This window comes from Camponotus vicinus, unplaced genomic scaffold, assembly GCF_025532165.1.
Source record: "Camponotus vicinus isolate PSW18456_S1 unplaced genomic scaffold, iyCamVici1.0 SCAF_14, whole genome shotgun sequence".
Lineage (NCBI taxonomy): Eukaryota > Metazoa > Arthropoda > Insecta > Hymenoptera > Formicidae > Camponotus > Camponotus vicinus.
Genome location: NW_028141950.1, coordinates 14,166,877 through 14,183,802, shown reverse-complemented (window position 1 = coordinate 14,183,802; position 16,926 = coordinate 14,166,877). Strand labels below are relative to the sequence as shown.

At 41.1% G+C, this 16,926-nt stretch overlaps 3 protein-coding genes across 4 annotated transcripts in view; 2 read left to right on the top strand and 1 right to left on the bottom strand.

The window, feature by feature from the left end:
- Positions 1-5,068: 5,068 nt before the first annotated feature.
- LOC145965602 (uncharacterized) lies at positions 5,069-11,019 on the top strand. The gene is made up of 2 exons (XM_083089268.1): positions 5,069-5,152; positions 10,089-11,019. Exons 1-2 carry the CDS (start codon positions 5,069-5,071, stop codon positions 10,965-10,967), a joined length of 963 nt encoding a protein of 320 aa, XP_082945394.1. The 3' UTR covers positions 10,968-11,019.
- LOC145964990 (cytochrome P450 4C1-like) overlaps positions 9,428-16,926 on the bottom strand; it is a 29,391-nt gene continuing 21,892 nt past the window's right edge. For both annotated transcript variants that reach the window (XM_083088197.1, XM_083088198.1), the window contains one exon: positions 9,428-16,876. In XM_083088197.1, the coding sequence (XP_082944323.1) occupies positions 16,716-16,876 (161 nt within the window). In that variant the 3' untranslated portion in view covers positions 9,428-16,715. The remainder of the gene's footprint in view (positions 16,877-16,926) is intronic.
- Positions 13,449-14,570, top strand: LOC145964929 (uncharacterized). The gene has a single exon (XM_083088081.1). The coding sequence runs from the start codon at positions 13,449-13,451 to the stop codon at positions 14,568-14,570; it is 1,122 nt and encodes a 373-aa protein (XP_082944207.1).

The following is a 16,926-nucleotide window of genomic DNA, read 5'->3' as shown; positions in this document are numbered from 1 at the left end:
ATTTAATAAAATTCTCATTGCAAAATGAAATTCTAAAAAATGAATATATTTTTCATCGTTCAGAACATTTTTCAGAACAGTATGCCCTATATGCAAAAAAAATAATCTAAATTCCGTTGCTTTCCACCGTAAAACAATACCCAGATAACACAGGACATCCTATGGACGTTTATTTTATGTCCATTTTACGTCCGCACGTCCATGGACATGAAATGGACGTCCATAGTACATCTGATTCCAGACATCCGTTAACGGCCAATATTTGGACGTCCATAAGATGTCCGGTCTTGGACATCAAAGTTTCGCGCGAGCACACAAGAACGTTAATTCGTTCGTTTACCGCTACGCGACGGGCGATGCGCTATCTTTCTCGTACTTAAGTTTTAGTTATGAGAATTATATAAAGTTTGCTAAAAGGGTAACAAATACGATTAAAAATATACTGTTCAATTTAATTTCTGATCTCATTGCAGGAGCTTCAGATATTAAATTGACTTTATAAATCGGACAAGTAAATGTCCGGCGAATAAACGAAAATAATCCATTACCTATTTAAACTTGTTTATTGCACTTTACATTTTAAATTACCTATTTAAAATGCAATAAGCAAATTTAAATATAAACGAAATTTTTATATGAAATTTTTATGTAAAATTTTATATAAAATAGATAAATTATATTATTTAATTATATTATTTAATTTTGTTGGGTCAAATGTTTTATATGTTATAAAAGCTGCATAATGCGATCTATTTATATATAATAAAAAATAATTTTATATATATGATTAAATTAGGTCAAAAGCCATACGTAATTATATCTACACAATTATATATAACTAAATATAAACATTTTCTGGGTTTTGATGTTTATTTTAACAATAATTTTGAAGAATAAAGCACTGAAAATGACGTCTATTTTAGATCCTTTTTAGATATTATTTTGGACGTCCAAAGTTGTGAAAAACCGACCTCCTATGGACGTCCAATGGGTGTCCGTCGAACTTAATTCAGACATCTTTTGGACGTCCCAATGTTCGAACTTGAACATTCATTGGACGTCCATGGAACGTCCATGTGCTCTCTGGGTATATAGCTCTCTAGGTTTTCTTGCAAACTCTACAGGAATATAGCATTGAAATCGAACAAGAAGATTTGATACCAATTCAATTTGAGCAGCCGAAAATCTATGAGGAATTGCTCCTTTGTACCACATATTCATTATCATTGAACGCATAATGCCAAGACATTCCAGATGTAAATAATCAAGAACAAAATGATATACAAACCCTGCAATATTAGTAAGAGGAGTATCTCTACGACGAAACATCGGATCTCTCCGTTGTAGAAAATCCTCACAAGTACGAGCAGGATTCTCTAAATCAATAAAGATTCGTCTATTGTCTGATGTAACACCGCGAACAGTGCACCTAGTGCAGGAATAAAAACCAGTATGCGATACTATTCCCATTATCAAACTTTTTGCTGGGACATCACAAACAAAATATATACCGTCTAACTGTGCAATGTGATTCTCAAAATGAAGGCAATTCTCATGCAGACTGATAATTTCTAAAATAAAATCTTTGAAATAATCTTCTAAATTTGTAGGTTTATCTTGACCGTAATATATTCCTATAGGAAACACTTTGTTACGTAATTTTGGAATGGATACTACAGTGCATAATATAGGATACACTTGATCAGGCGAGCTTTTGAATAGAGTAATCCATCAATATTTATTAATAACTTAAAAGAATCAATGGTTTTCAAATACTTAGGAATAATTTTTAATAATTGTTTTTGTAATCCAATGTGAATATAATAGCCAGAATCAACAACTTTTTAAATTAATTTTACTTTTGTTTTCAATAATGTTCGTGCATCGAAGGAATGTGGATTCTGATTCATCGGCAAAACATTCGTGATTCTCCTTTAAACCGTGAAGTAAATCTGAAATAGCTTTGTGCGTTCTATTATGCTTTAAAGCTCAACCGTGAAGAAATTTTAGTATTTTTGAATTGTTGTTAGACTGAGAACTGCTCGAATTAGATGGTGAATGTGGAGAAAGATTGAAACGATTGCTTGGTCGCCTTTCTCGACGCTCCGGATCGGCTCGTCGGATCGTCAGGATTCGAGAGAAGGGGGGAAACAAACTTGTGCGATCATTGCGGTGATACTAATATATATTTATTGTGTCATGAATATTTAGAATGTAGGTGTATACGTGTGTGAATGTTAGTGTTTTTGTGCGCTGTGAGTGTATGAAAACTAAATACTACGGATAATGAGAAAATAATAAACGACAAACCAGGCGCGTGCAAGCGGTATCTAGCGGGTGCACGGAAAACGCATACGGGCGATATATCGCAGATACTGGACGGCCCGGAAAACACGGAGCTTACTTCTACGGGGACGCGAAAGTCTTACGGGTACTCGGGACGGACACGGAAACACGGAGCCTAGGACTAGCGTACTGTCGACGGGGTTCGATGTCAGGACGGCTCAGTTACGCCGGAGACACCCCGTGGAGTCAGGTAATACCATGACTCAGACAGGTACGGGAAACCGGAGAAACCCGGTGAATCGAGAGATATTGTCTCGGACTGGTACTGGAAAACCGGAGACACCCGGTGGATCGAGAGAGACACCTCAATCGGAACTGGTACTGGAAAACCGGAGATACCCGGTGGATCGAGAGACATATTGTCTCGGACTGGTACTGGAAAACCGGTGACACCCGGTCGAACCGAGAAACACCTCGGCCCGGGCGAGATCTGGTTGGGATCTGGGCCCGATACACTGGTCGTGCCGGCTTATATACTCGGCCGGGGGATTCCCCTACCTGGCGGGTCGCTCAGGTGAGATATGACTGCAAGAGAGATACGAATAGTCGGGCGAGCGAGTGAGCGAGGCAGCATGCGCAAAGCGATGAGAGAGCGAGAAAGATAGCGGGTGAAAAAAATAAGCAAAGCGAGTAAGGTGAAATATAGATATATTTATTCTACAAAAGACAAAACTGAATTAGTAACGGTGCGTAGACGCATCGTTACAAGATTATCAGAGTCGTCATCTAAAATATTATCTTGTCTACAATTTTCATTATCCCAATATTCAAAATCAGAATATTCAGAGCATTGAGAGTGTTCAAAGCATTCAGAGTCTTCAGAGTGTTCAGAACATTCAGAGTGTTCAGAGCATTCAGAGTATTCAGAGTATTCACAATTATTAAAATATTCAGAATAGTGAATAAATTCGGAAGACTGAGAAAGTTCAGAATGATGAGAAGGTTCAAAATCATTAGAAAGTCTGAATTCTTCTCGAAGAGAAAGAAAATCTGGTATTTCGGAATTATTACTTGTAAGCAATGAAACATGTGATTGCGGAATATGCTCATCAAATTCCGTTGAAGAATCAGTTGAATTTGGTTCTACATTCTCAGCATTCTTCAGATTCCGTATTTTGGCTCTCTTGGAAAACTTATAAAAAGGTATATCTTTTGGCATATTCTTGAAAAAACTAGAAATATATTTAATAAATATAAGGTGTGTTATTTTAATCTCTTTAAGCAAATATTTCTAAATATGATAAAAATAAAACCATAAAATTAAACATCTATTTGAATATACAAGATATTTACGAAATACTTGAACAAATAGCGAATACCGATGACTTACCTTTTACTTAAGCAATCTTGATATTTTGTGTGTATCTGTGATTTTCGTATATTATATTCCGTTCTCTTCTTTTTTTGCTCAACATACGTAGCCAACGTGGTTTTGATGAGTGCCTCAACCGACAAACGACAAACTATAAAATGAAACCATAAAATTAAATATCTATTAAGATATACAAGATATATTTACAAAATACTTGAACAAATAGCGCACTGCATTTATAATTTATAATTATATGTTTATAATTTATACATTTATAATATATTATTTTGCATACAATGTAGCACGAAAAATTGCATTATATGCCGTTACAATAATTTATTGTATACTCCAATAAACAGACTCTATGTCGTAAATGCTCTATAAATAAATAGATAATGTATGTAAAAAATTGTAATACGTATAATCGTATTATGTGTATATACGTATAATCTATAGGTTACCTATACAAAAAAAATCACATAATCTGCTGTTAATATTTAACTGAATCGGGTGACTTACCTTTTACTTAAGCAGTCTTGATATTTTGTAAATATATACACTTGTGTATATCTGTGATTTTCGTATATATTCCGTTCTCCTTTCTTCGCCCAACACCACAGATATCTATACTATAACTAGATCGCTAACTCCCATTGATTTTGTACATAAAATGTGTCCCCGAAGACCATGTAATATGGCGGTCGCGCATGCGTAATATTGGTGGAAAACTAATATGGTGGACACTTGTAGCCAGCTAATATTTAAGTTTTCACCTTAAAACTTGTACTTTTTACATGTACTTTTTACTTGTACTTTTACATTATAAACTTTTAATTTTGTAATAAAATAAATAAATATATATAAATGTTATATACATATATTTTTAATCTTTATATATTTTTAATCTTCTATATATATTTTTAATCTTGATTTTAATTATATCATATACCTTTTAAATATATTTTGATATATTTTATCTTTAAAGGCTGTAATAAATTTTAATTAAAAATGAAGAACATTATATATTATTTAAAAATAACTTATATTCAACTGTAAGTTTATACACAAATTACATACTTATGTACATTGTACATTACATCAATACCAAACCAATCAAACGTGACTGCTGTCCACCAACGTTACGCATGCGTGAGAATTTAGTACATAAATTTCGTGGACATGTATTTGACGCAAGTTAGCGGTCTAGTATATAGTATAGATGTCTGTGCCCAACACACGTACTGGCCAACGAGGTACCAGTGATGCCAGAGAGAGGACGCGGCTCACACGCATGCAATTAGAAGACCATGTATATATGCTGCGCAGAGCGTTCTGCGCAGCACATGTACGTGGTTCTCTGATGTGCGGATGTGAGCCGCGTCCTCGTTCTGGCATCACTGCGAGGTACTGATGAGTGGCCAACCGACAAACGACAAACGACAAAAGACAAAAAACAAAAGACTTCATCGAAGTAGTTATAGCTTTGTCACTAAGGTCGGTTTCCGCATGCGTGGCAAACGCGCAACGGCGGACGAACTATATCACTACGAAAGGCAGGAAATGAAAACTGATTTAATTTTTAATATGAAATAAATAAATTTTATAATTAGTTGTGAATAAGTGTTTTCTATATACAAAAAATTGTATTAATTATGTACTTACTTTTTAGTTTTTTATATACTTACTTTTTAATTTTTTATATATTTTTGAGTTTTTAAAAATCAATTATTATCAATACACTTTGCATATTCACTTATATTACACTTTATCAAATATAAAATATTTATATGTATGTTCTGATTATAATATTCCATGTGAATTCTATTCATCTCGAATCGATGATGAGAGAATCAGACATATAATATATGTTAGTTTATATAGGCATATATGTATATAATTAATATAAAATAGAGATTTAATAAATATTACATAAATGTTTTCCAAATTATTATTGACAATAAGTAAATAACGTGAAAATTAACATTAAATAAATATTACATAAATGTTTTTCAAATTATTATTGACAATAAGTAAATAACGTGCAAATTAACATTAAATAAATGTTAAATATTCATTATATTAATATTTTTTTAATTGCTATTTTAAACAATATTTAATATAAAGTAAATATTTAATAAATATTAAATAAATATTATTTTTCAATCTGTTGTACAATGTAAAATTAATGAAAAATAAATATTAAAAATACATTTTAAAAATATTATCTGCTCATTAGGTAAATGTTTTTCAAATCATTATTGCCAATAAATAATTAATGTGAAAATTAATATTAAATAAATGTTAAATAATCATTGTATATAATATTTTTTCTAAATTGCTATTTCAAACGAATATTTAATGTGAAATTAATATTTAATAAATATTAAATAAATATTATTTTTTGCAAACAGTTGTACAATGTAAAATTTATGAAAAATAAATATTAAAAATACATTTAAAAAATATTGTCTGCTACTTGGAAATTTGAGCGAGTCATAAGATACGAAATGATGACGTTTTTTCCACTAAATATGTATAAACACGAAAATCAAATGTAATAGTTTCAAACAAGCGGTCCTCAAAGAATACTTCTTTACTAGTTCAGCAAATAAAAATTTTCAAAATTTCGAAGAAAACAGGGATTCCAGATTCTGACTCGAAATATAACGCTAAAACATCATTAGATCTATATGTAACACCATTAATTGTGACGAAGAACATGTTATATAATTTTGTAGAGGATAGATTAAATTGTGTTAACAGTAATGTTAAATTTGAGGGATTTACTTTCTTCATTTTACGGGAATGCTGAAAATTACAACCTTTAATTTTTTAAATGGAACCCCTTATTTTTTATTATGTATTCTTATAGCTTATCTCGAGAGCTTTCCAAAACACTATAATAAAGTATTTCTTCATTGAGTACTTTTCGAGTCATGAGGCTTGAAATTATTTCTTAATTTTACATAAACCATAAAATATCTAGTAAAATATTCATTTTTCGATTATTTTACCTTAATACTTTTATATGCAAAATAATGAGAGGAATCAATTGGTGTAAAAAAAAACATAGTTGTTTTTAAGAAAAAATATGTAATTGTTAATTGCAAATTACATATGTTTTTTTAAAAACAACTATGTTTTTTCTTGTATTGTATATAAAAGTATTAAGGTAAGATAATCGAAAAATGAATATTTTACTAGATATTTTATGGTTTATGTAAAATTAAGAAATTATTTCAAGCCTCATAACTCGAAAAGTACTCAATGAAGAAATACTTTATTATAGTGTTTTGGAAAGCTCTCGAGATAAGCTATAAGAATACATAATAAAAATAGGGGATTCCGTTTAAAAAATTAAAGGTAACCTTCATGTGACATTTTTGCTTATTATTTAATAATTATTGCGAATTTTGCAAAATGATAGAGGACTTTTCTTCTTAGTTTGACCCAATCTATCATCACTATTCGTTTGATCCCTCACGAATCGGACACCCTGTATATATATATATATATATATATATATCTTACATTGTTATTAATGTATTTTTATCAATTTAATATATATTTATATTATAATATTATATTTATTATATTATATTATAATATTATATTTATTCATATCAGATTTAATAGATTGTTATTTTTTAAACCTATATTGTGAAAAATAAACTTAAAATTTAATATAAAATTTTCTATTGTCAACACACACTATTTTGTGTATCACAGTAGAAAACAAAACAGTCTCATAGAATAAACTTAAAGTCTCTTATGTAACATTAACGCTTAAATTTTATATCACAGTAGAAGATAATATTGAATAATGTTATATACTTTGTTTTATAATATATATGTATATATAATGTTATTATTACTACGTTATTGAACATACATATATACGGATTCACGTGATCTGAGGATCCGAATAGTTAATGATTTCTGACAGCCGAAAATATAAAATAAAATTAAAAAATTAAAAAGAAAATGGCATAAGAGCCAACACGCGGTAGTTGGAGCGCAGAGAAGCAACAACACTTCTTTCTTTTTTCAATATTAGTTTATTAAAAAACACATTATAATAACAAAAAACGAACGTTTCGGATCATCTTTTGATCCTTCTTCAGCGCGATGTTAACAATATATATTACAGATAGTGACGCGTTACATTAAACGAATTTGTTTTCGACGCGTAGGTGACGCTAAATTGCATCCCGCGGAGGTCTAAGCGCTCTGCTTCCAACAATCAATTAAATATACTATAGTTATGCTATGCGACGTCACAGCAGATCTAACAAATCGAGTAAAAATAATAAAATAAATACCGAAAGATATTACACGTGAATAAGCTTTTTTGCTTAAATTAATAGTTAGAAGCATGGCTCACCAGATTCCGCGCTTTTTACAATTAATAATATAGTATGCTGTGCGCCTCATGCCGATTCGAGGTTCGATGACGAACTGTATAAATATGTCCTCGGTTGTCAGGACATAAACATGGACTCAACCAAGGACATGCGCAGTTGACTCAACGATAACAAACATATCGACGCATGAACGAACGCCTCATATTTTCGATAAATTATCGATTATCGTCGCAAATGTATGATGCAAGCCCTCTGTATCACTCTGCAAATTCAAGCTATTTTTTTGGCGCTTGATAAACAGCATTTCAGAGACAAGCCTTTTGCCCAACGAGGACTCCCTGTCCAAAATCTCAGATTCTTCCCAATTAAAATCATGACCGAATTCCAGTCTGTGATTAGTTATAACTGAAGGTTGTGACGTATTTCGTCGAATGTGATTTCGGTGTTCAGAAATTCGTTTTTTTAACTGTCTGCTACTTTGGCCGACATATGACGCATCGCAATCATTGCACGAGACCTTTATACACTACATTGTTACACGAATCTTTTGGCATTATGTCTTTATGGACCTTGACAAAATTACGAAGTTTATTTAAGCCAAAATAAGAAACTCCCGTGTCATGATTACGAAGAACTCGCTTAAATTGTTCCGAAAACGTTGGAATGTATGGGATTGTAAAATATGAAGAGGGTCTTTTCTCAGGGTGGTCCTCCTCGGGCTCCAAGCCTGTCCGATTCAAGGCCAATAGCAACTTCAGACGCTCTCGTATTACATGGAAAATGTAAAATAGAGGATAGCCATTGTCCAAGAGAACGCCGACTATCAGCTCAAAGTTTTTTTGATGGAATCTCGGATGCGATAATAAAAAGGCACGATCCACCAATCCTACGATTGTTCCCCTCTTATGGCATAGTGGATGATTCGACTTATAATTTAGATATCTCCCGGAAAAAGTAGGTTTGTGATACCAATCGAATTCAATTAAATTATTGTTCACGATTATCGTAACATCAAGAAAATTAAGTTTATTATCAACTCCCTCCTCCAATGTGAACTGAAGCCTTGGGTGAAAAGAGTTGAAGATACCCAAGACCTTATTGGACATAGGGAGCCGCCAAAGCTGTATCATCCACATACCTATAATAGAATAGTAGATTGAAGAGAACTTGTCCAATTGCTTTATTTTCCAAATCTTGCAGAGTAAGAAGAAATGAATGTGAAGAAAAAATATATAATTTGCAATTAACAATTCCATATTTTTTCTTAAAAACAACTATGTGTTTTCTTTACACCAATTGATTCCTCTCATTATTTTGTACATAAAAGTATTAAGATAAGATAATCGAAAAATGAATATTTTACCAGATATTTTACGGTTTATGTAAAATTAAGAAATTATTTCAAGCCTCATAACTCAAAAAGTACTTAACGAAAAGGTACTTAATTATAGTGTTTTGGAAAGCTCTCGAGATAAGCTACAAGAATATGCAATGACAAATAGTAGGTTCCATTTAAGAAATTGAAGGTGACCTTTATGTGACCTTCAAATAACTCTTCAAGGTCAAACCAATGATACCATCTTATGGCCCCCTCGAAACCATAAAACTTTTGTCTGAAACATTTTTCTCTAAAATGCTTTGTTTCCGAAATAATTGCGTGCGTTAATTAAAATGGCTCACCCTGTATATATATATATATATATATATATATATATATATATACCTTTCGAATGGGTCTCCACCTTGGCGTGGTGGAGGGGCTTATGGTCGCATCCGGGCCCATCCGTTTAAGGGGTGGAGCCGGGTGCGACCAACGAAGAGGAACCCCCCAAGCCAAGGTGTTAATGAAACCGTGCCGACGGCTGCGTGGCGCAGGGGATGCTGGGTCTCGAACGGTTCCCCCGGATACCGGGCGACCTCCGGGGTATTTAGCCAAGCCCCAGCCATTCGCGGCTCTGGTTGGGTGATATCGCGCTTCCGCGGTACTCGTGGGACAAACATGGACATGACTAACAAACATACAGACACAACTATGGACAAAGTCCTCCAAGGCGTGGCTTCCTTAGGGAGCGAACGACCGGAGGAATGCAACTCAGGGGCACCCAAAACCCGAGTTAGATATAGCGGAGCTGCAAGGAGACGCTACAGGAAACGCAAGGAAACAGCTTCAGAGGGAGGGAAAGGCTACTAAAGCCCAAATCCCTCCCGCTGAAGCTGATTCTAGTCCTGGGCCCAGTAGCGGTGGAGCCCCGACTGTGGCGCTTAAACGCGCCCGGCCGGGGAATAACACCCCTAGCCCCAACGATACTCGCCAGGGCAAACGACCCAAGATCAATGATCAAGGGTCATATGCCCAAGCGACCAAAGGGTGTATCAGATTAGCCCTCATTTTGGAGGGCTTTCCTGATAAGAAGCTAGAAGCCGTGGACTGTGGATTGATCAGGAAAATGATCAAAGGGCGCATCCTCGAGTTACCCGAGGGTACAAAAGCCCCCACATTCTCCGGCTCCTGGGAGAGAGACGGAGCCTTTGTTTTTGTGTGCGACGACGAGCAGTCGGGGGACTGGCTAAAAAGCCTATCCTCCGAACTGAAGGTGGGGGGAAACTCCCTACGTGTGGTGCCGGTCCACGAGCTGCCTAAACGCCATCGAGTGATGGTACACGTGGAGGAGCCAGACTTGTCTTCTGAGGAAGCCTTGAGGCTCCTCGGCAGACAAAACGCAGGATTGGCGACCGGAGATTGGATCGTCACCAGGGGGAGCGTGAGTAGGGATGCCACGAGCACCCACTTCGCCTGTCTGATTGGGGATCAATCTCTAGACGCCCTGAAGTCCTGCAATTTCAGGCCCAGCTGCAGTCTTGGACGGGCAACCGTTAGGCTGCTTGAAAAGGAGTGCGGCAGGAAGCCTGAATCTGTGGAGGGAATACCAGGGGAGACTGCCTAAATATGACAGTCTCCACGGTACCCATCACCCAAATTAACTTGCATCACAGTAAAGGCGCCTCGGCTATCCTTGCCAGGAACACTGCTGCGATGCACACACACCTTGCCATTATCCAGAAGCCTTGGCTCCTGAATAATGCCATCAAAGGTTTGGGCGGCTGTGGAACTATTTTCAGAGCCTGCTCGAACCACAAACTAAGGACATGCATCGTAGCAAAAGGCCTTAATATAACTTTTCTGCCTCAGCTTAGCAGCGAAGATCTAACTGTCGTCCAGACGAGCATCAACCTGGAGGAGGGGAAGACAATGGACTTACTCATAGGGTCGGCATACATGCCCTATGATTCCTGCGATCCTCCACCTCAGGACAATGTCAAGAACCTGGTTGCCCATGCTGAGGAAGCAGGACTCGAACTCCTCCTGAGCTGTGATGCTAACTTCCACCATGTTGGTTGGGGGAGCTCAAACATCAACCCGAGAGGGGAGAGCCTACATGACTTCATCCTGGACAAGAGACTTATCATCCTAAACAGAGGTACGGAACCTACCTTCATGGACGCTAGAAGACAGGAGGTAATCGATATTACTATTTGTACCAAGGGCGTGTCTGAACTGGTAAGAAACTGGAGGGTCTTAGACGAACCTTCAGGATCCGATCACAGGCAGATACGCCTCACCCTTCGCCAGCAACTTACGATCTTGCGGAGGCGAAATTCTAGGAAAACGAACTGGGACGGCTTCAGGCTAGACATGAAGAATAGACTAACTACCGACCAGATTCCATACCAGAGATAACCTGGAAACTGCCGCGGCTTGCTTAAGCAACGCTATCTCGGATGCCTTTGAGGCAAACTGCCCCCTGAAACTTATACGATCCCAGACCAAAGTCCCCTGGTGGAACAAAGAGCAGTCAAAGCTCAGATCCGAGACCAGGAGACTCTTTAACAGGGCAAGAAACTCTTGCTTGTCTTCGCACTGGGAAGCCTTTAGGAACGCCTAACGCAGGTATAGCAAGGAAATAGTCAGAAGTAAACGCAGCAGCTGGAGAGAGTTCTGCGCAAGCATCGAGAGCGCTCCAGAGGCCTCCAGGCTAAACAGAATACTCAGCTCTGACAATCGCACCCAGTTGGGATGTCTCAAGCGTCCCGACACAAGCTACACAGTCAACCTCACGAAATCCATCGAGCACCTTATGGAGACTCATTTCCCAGGTTTTCGAACGGTTGACAATCTTCCTACCGCCCGTGTGAGACCCAGGGAAGTTTTTAAACCCAGGGATTGGTCACTAGCGGCGAAGATAGTCCATCCCAAAGGTGTTGAATGGGCTGTTAAAACCTTCAAGCCCTATAAATCACCTGGACCAGACGGGATTTATCCCGCCTGCTTACAAGAGGGTTTGAGCCTTTTGATAGGCCCCCTAATTAAAGTGCTTAGGGCTAGCATAGCCCTTAGACACGTGCCCCTTGTCTGGAGTGGCACCAGAGTCACTTTTATACCTAAACCAGGCAGAAACGGCCATATCTTGGCCAAAGACTTCAGACCCATTAGCCTTACCTCCTTTGTTTTGAAAACACTGGAGAGACTGATAGACAGCCATATTAGGACATATCCCCTTACTACCCGACCGCTAGCACTTTCTCAATACGCCTATAGGGCGGGCAGATCCACGGATACTGCCCTTCATCACCTTGTGAGCAAGATTGAGACACAGCTGGCGACTGGAGGGTATGCCCTAGGATTATTTCTGGATATTGAGGGGGAATTTGATACTACCTCATATACAGCGATCAAAGAGGCCATGCACAGGCATCACATCCCCGAAACTCTGATCGACTGGACGCAAAGCATGCTATCGGACCGAGTTCTGACTGTTGACTATGGAGATAAAACTTTGAGTGGTCTCCCGGGCAGCGTTCTCTCTCCGCTCTTGTGATGCCTGGTGGTAGACGAACTTCTGGTCAAATTACAAGAAGCGGGCCTTCTCGTTTGTGGCTATGCGGATAACGTAGCTGCAATCGTGAGAGGCAGCTTTCTCTCAACTCTTAAGGAGCTCATTGATAAAGCACTTAAGATTATTCAAAGCTGGTGTCAAACCAAAGGTCTCACGGTTAATCCGTCTAAGACCGCGGCCATGATTTTTACCAGAAAATACAAGACCGAACCTATAGGGCCTTTGAGGCTCTGGGGCAAAGAGCTACCATACACTTCTTCGGTGAAGTACCTGGGGATACATCTTGATCCCAAACTAAGCTGGAAATTTCATCTTGAAGTCAAACGTAAAATATTTTACACCTCCATGTGGGCATGTAGAAGGGCTGTAGGTAAAACGTGGGGCATTAAACCCAATATTGCCTTCTGGATCTACAAAGCCATTCTACTGCCCCGTCTCACATATGCTGCGGTGGTCTGGTAGCCCAGGGTGGAGAAAGTGGGGGCCAGGAACCTACTCAGAAGCCTACAAGGTTGTTACCTCAGGGCGGCGATGGGGGCCATGAAAATCACCCCTACAGAGGCGCTTGAGATTGCACTCTGTCTTCCACCCCTGGACCGCTTTATTATCAGCACAGCCAAACTTTCTACCTACAGACTAAAGTGTCAGGGTGAGTGGAGAGGACGGCATCTTGGTCATATCAGGCTATCGTTCCTCCATGAACACCCATTCTCTCTGCTGCAGGATAGAATACCTAGGAAATCCCAGGTCTCTAAGTTCTTCAAAACCCAGATACCTTCTAGGGAAGATTGGAGTAAACCAGAACGAATCTGCCGGCCAAACTGGGACATCTGGTACACGGATGGCTCGGGGGCGGAAGGACGATTTGGAGCTGGAGTCTACGGCTCAAGGACTAACCACAGGGAATCTTACTCCCTAGGGGAGCTGGCCACGGTTTTCCAAGCTGAGGTTCTAGCAATCCTTGAGTGCGCAAACACCTTAACCTTAGTTAAAGCCACCAATAGAAATATACTCATCTGCTCCGATAGTAGGGCAGCCATTAACGCTCTAGCCAAGACCACCACTGAGTCCTCGGTGGTTTGGGACTGCATGCTAGCGCTCAACAGACTAGGCAAATCCAATAGGATCACCTTAACCTGGGTTCCCGGTCATCAGGGAATTCATGGCAATGAAGTGGCGGACGGCCTGGCAAAGCTAGGCACGGTCCCGGCTAGACAAGTCGTCGACGTCTCCTTTACCATAGGTAAAAGACTCATCAAAGAGTCTCTGAAACGGGAACATCTGGTTTCGTGGGGCCAGGTTCAGGGCTGTCGTCAAGCCAAGTTATTGCTGAACCGACCCCTTTCTAAAAGGACGGATGAACTCCTAACTATGAGCAGAAAGAAGCTCAATATCTCCATTGGCCTGCTCACGGGCCATGTGGCCCTCAGGGCCCACTTATTCAATCTCGGCCTGGCCGAGCGGAAAGATTGCCGGCTACGCGGCGAAGAAAAAGAGGACAGCATTCACATTCTGTGCTACTGCCCCGCACTTGCTCTTAGGAGATACACACTCTGGGGTCACATGTTTGTTGAACCCAGTGCACTAAAAAACGTGAGAGTGGGCGATCTACATAACCTTCTTGCAAAGGCCAAATTGGATCGCCACTTATAACCTCAGACAATCACGGGGTTACAGAAGATCTTTTAAATCTAGGTGACATCAGGGACTGATCTAGCCCCACCCGTTCCTATTACTACTACTACTATATATATATATATATATATATATATATATATGTGTGTGTGTGTATGTACTAAAATATAAAATCCATTTACCTGACAGTTAAATTCTTTTGCTAATTCTTCCCAAGCAGTGTTTTTCTTTAATTATGATAAGACGTGTGTTTTGGATTCCATAATAATTCATAATCTCTATAACTTGCTATTAATTTCAAAGTTAACTCTTCAGTCCATTCCATTATACTATATAATCTTCGTCAAAGTCAATACACAATGCACTTATGAATACAGTTACGGTATAGAGAAAAGGTTATGATGGAAAGCGAGTAGCGAATAACGAATAGCAGCGAACAGTACGTATGCGCGTCCACATCGCGCACGAATTTTCTTTGATGTATCGCTTCATGAGCGAACCGAGCCAAACGCGAATCGAACGTTCCATTCGCATTTGTTTTGGCGTATACATCTACTGAATGATAACAACGAACGTTCGCGTTCGCTGTTCGTTCGGTGTTCGTTCGCTAAGTATATACCCAGCTTTACGCGCCCGTCGCCGCCAGATCTCCATCCCGGGGAGGGCTCAAAGGCCCTCCCGCTTCGCGTTCGCAGTTGTGAGTGGACGGGGCCACACCGCCCACTCGCGCCCCTCCCTTGGTGTTCTGGGGGCCGGGGTCGTGGCTCGAGTTCTCCCGACTCGAGCCCCGGCCCCCGAGTTGGGGCTCCCTTCACCCCCCCTAGGGGCATGCATTCGGCCGTCAGCCCAAGGACCCACCTTGAGGTTCGGGCGGATGAGTTAAGGTCATCCGCCGTTTTCCTTCCCTTCCCTGGGGGGTCGTCGGGGAAGGGGACCTTCGCCCTTGGGCTATCAGTCACCCCCCCCGGCGATCCCCTGTGGGGATCGGGCTAAGGCCCCCGCTATATAGCAGGTGCCCTCGCCTTTTCCCCGCGGCCGACCTCTCTCCGGGTCACTATAACCGGCGACCCAGAGGAAGAGACCTTACCAGGACCGGGCCCTCGCCCCCCGGGTTCCCACCCCTCGAGGGGGGGGTCCGGTGGCCTTCGGACCCGGTCCCTTCTCCCTCCTATCTTGGACGGGGGGAGCCCCCGGCCCGCGCCTGGGCTCAATGGGACCCCCGCATCCTCTCCTCTCCTGGCCCGGGGGCTGGGGTTTACACTCCTCCGCCCCCAGGACATGCGCCGCCGGGAGCCCAAAGTCCGCACAGAGCGGACACCTCGGACTCCCGGCGCGATATCCCGCCATCTTGTAGGTGGGTGCGCCGCATCTGTAGCAGCGCACCCCCCGAACTCCCTCTCCCTTTGCGGGGCACCGTTGTGCTATGTGCCCCGCCTCCAGGCAGGCGTAGCACTGGGCCGACCATTCCCTCGGCAGAACCGTCGAGGGGCGACCGGCGCGGTACCACGCCCGCCCCCTCCCCGTTTTTACCGCGAGGGGCGGCGACACCCCACCGAAGGACGACAACTCCGACCCGGAGTCCCCCCGGGAGGTCGCCCCCACATCCACACTGGTGGTACCGGGGATCTCTATCACGAGGTCCCCGTCACCCTCTCTCCCTATCCTAATCGCCCCGAGCCCCGGGGCCAGGATTTTAATTCCCGGTTCCCGGATACTCGGGGCCCTCACCGCGTCGGCGTAGAAAAGGCCGGTCCAGACCCCCTGACCGTAGTCCCAGAGGTCCCTTCAGCCGCACCTCCCCACCGCCGACGGGGGGGGCAGCATTAACATCTACAGCTGAACTTCTCCCCCCTTCCACCGCTGTAGGAGAGTTCTCCGTCTCTCCCTTCTTCTCCTTCGGCGTCTGCGTGCCCCGGCCTAACCCGACAGGGCTCGGGGCCGACGCACGCATCGCACTTGGGAGGAGGGGGGACTCAGGGACCCGGGCCCGTCCCCATTCCCATCACTCTAATTTGTAGCGGAGACGTGTCCCGGTCCACCATCCTCGGACCGGGGCCTGACCCCACCGCAACACTCCTCTGCTCGATGGGGGGGGGCCCCCGGGGGCAATCTATCACCCCCGAGAGACACCCCCCGACCAGCTCACCCACTTCCGTCACGTCGTCAAACCACTCGATGAGGTCCATAGCCTCGCCAAGCGGCACAGCTACGCCCACCCCTTCCTCGTCGGCTCTGTGGGGGCGAACATCCCGGACTACTCGTTTGAGACGCGCCCACCAGACCAAACCATCGTCCATCACATCGCGGAACCGCACAAGGGCCGACTAGAACAAAACAAATAATATTTCATAAATATTTCCTAATTCTTGCTATT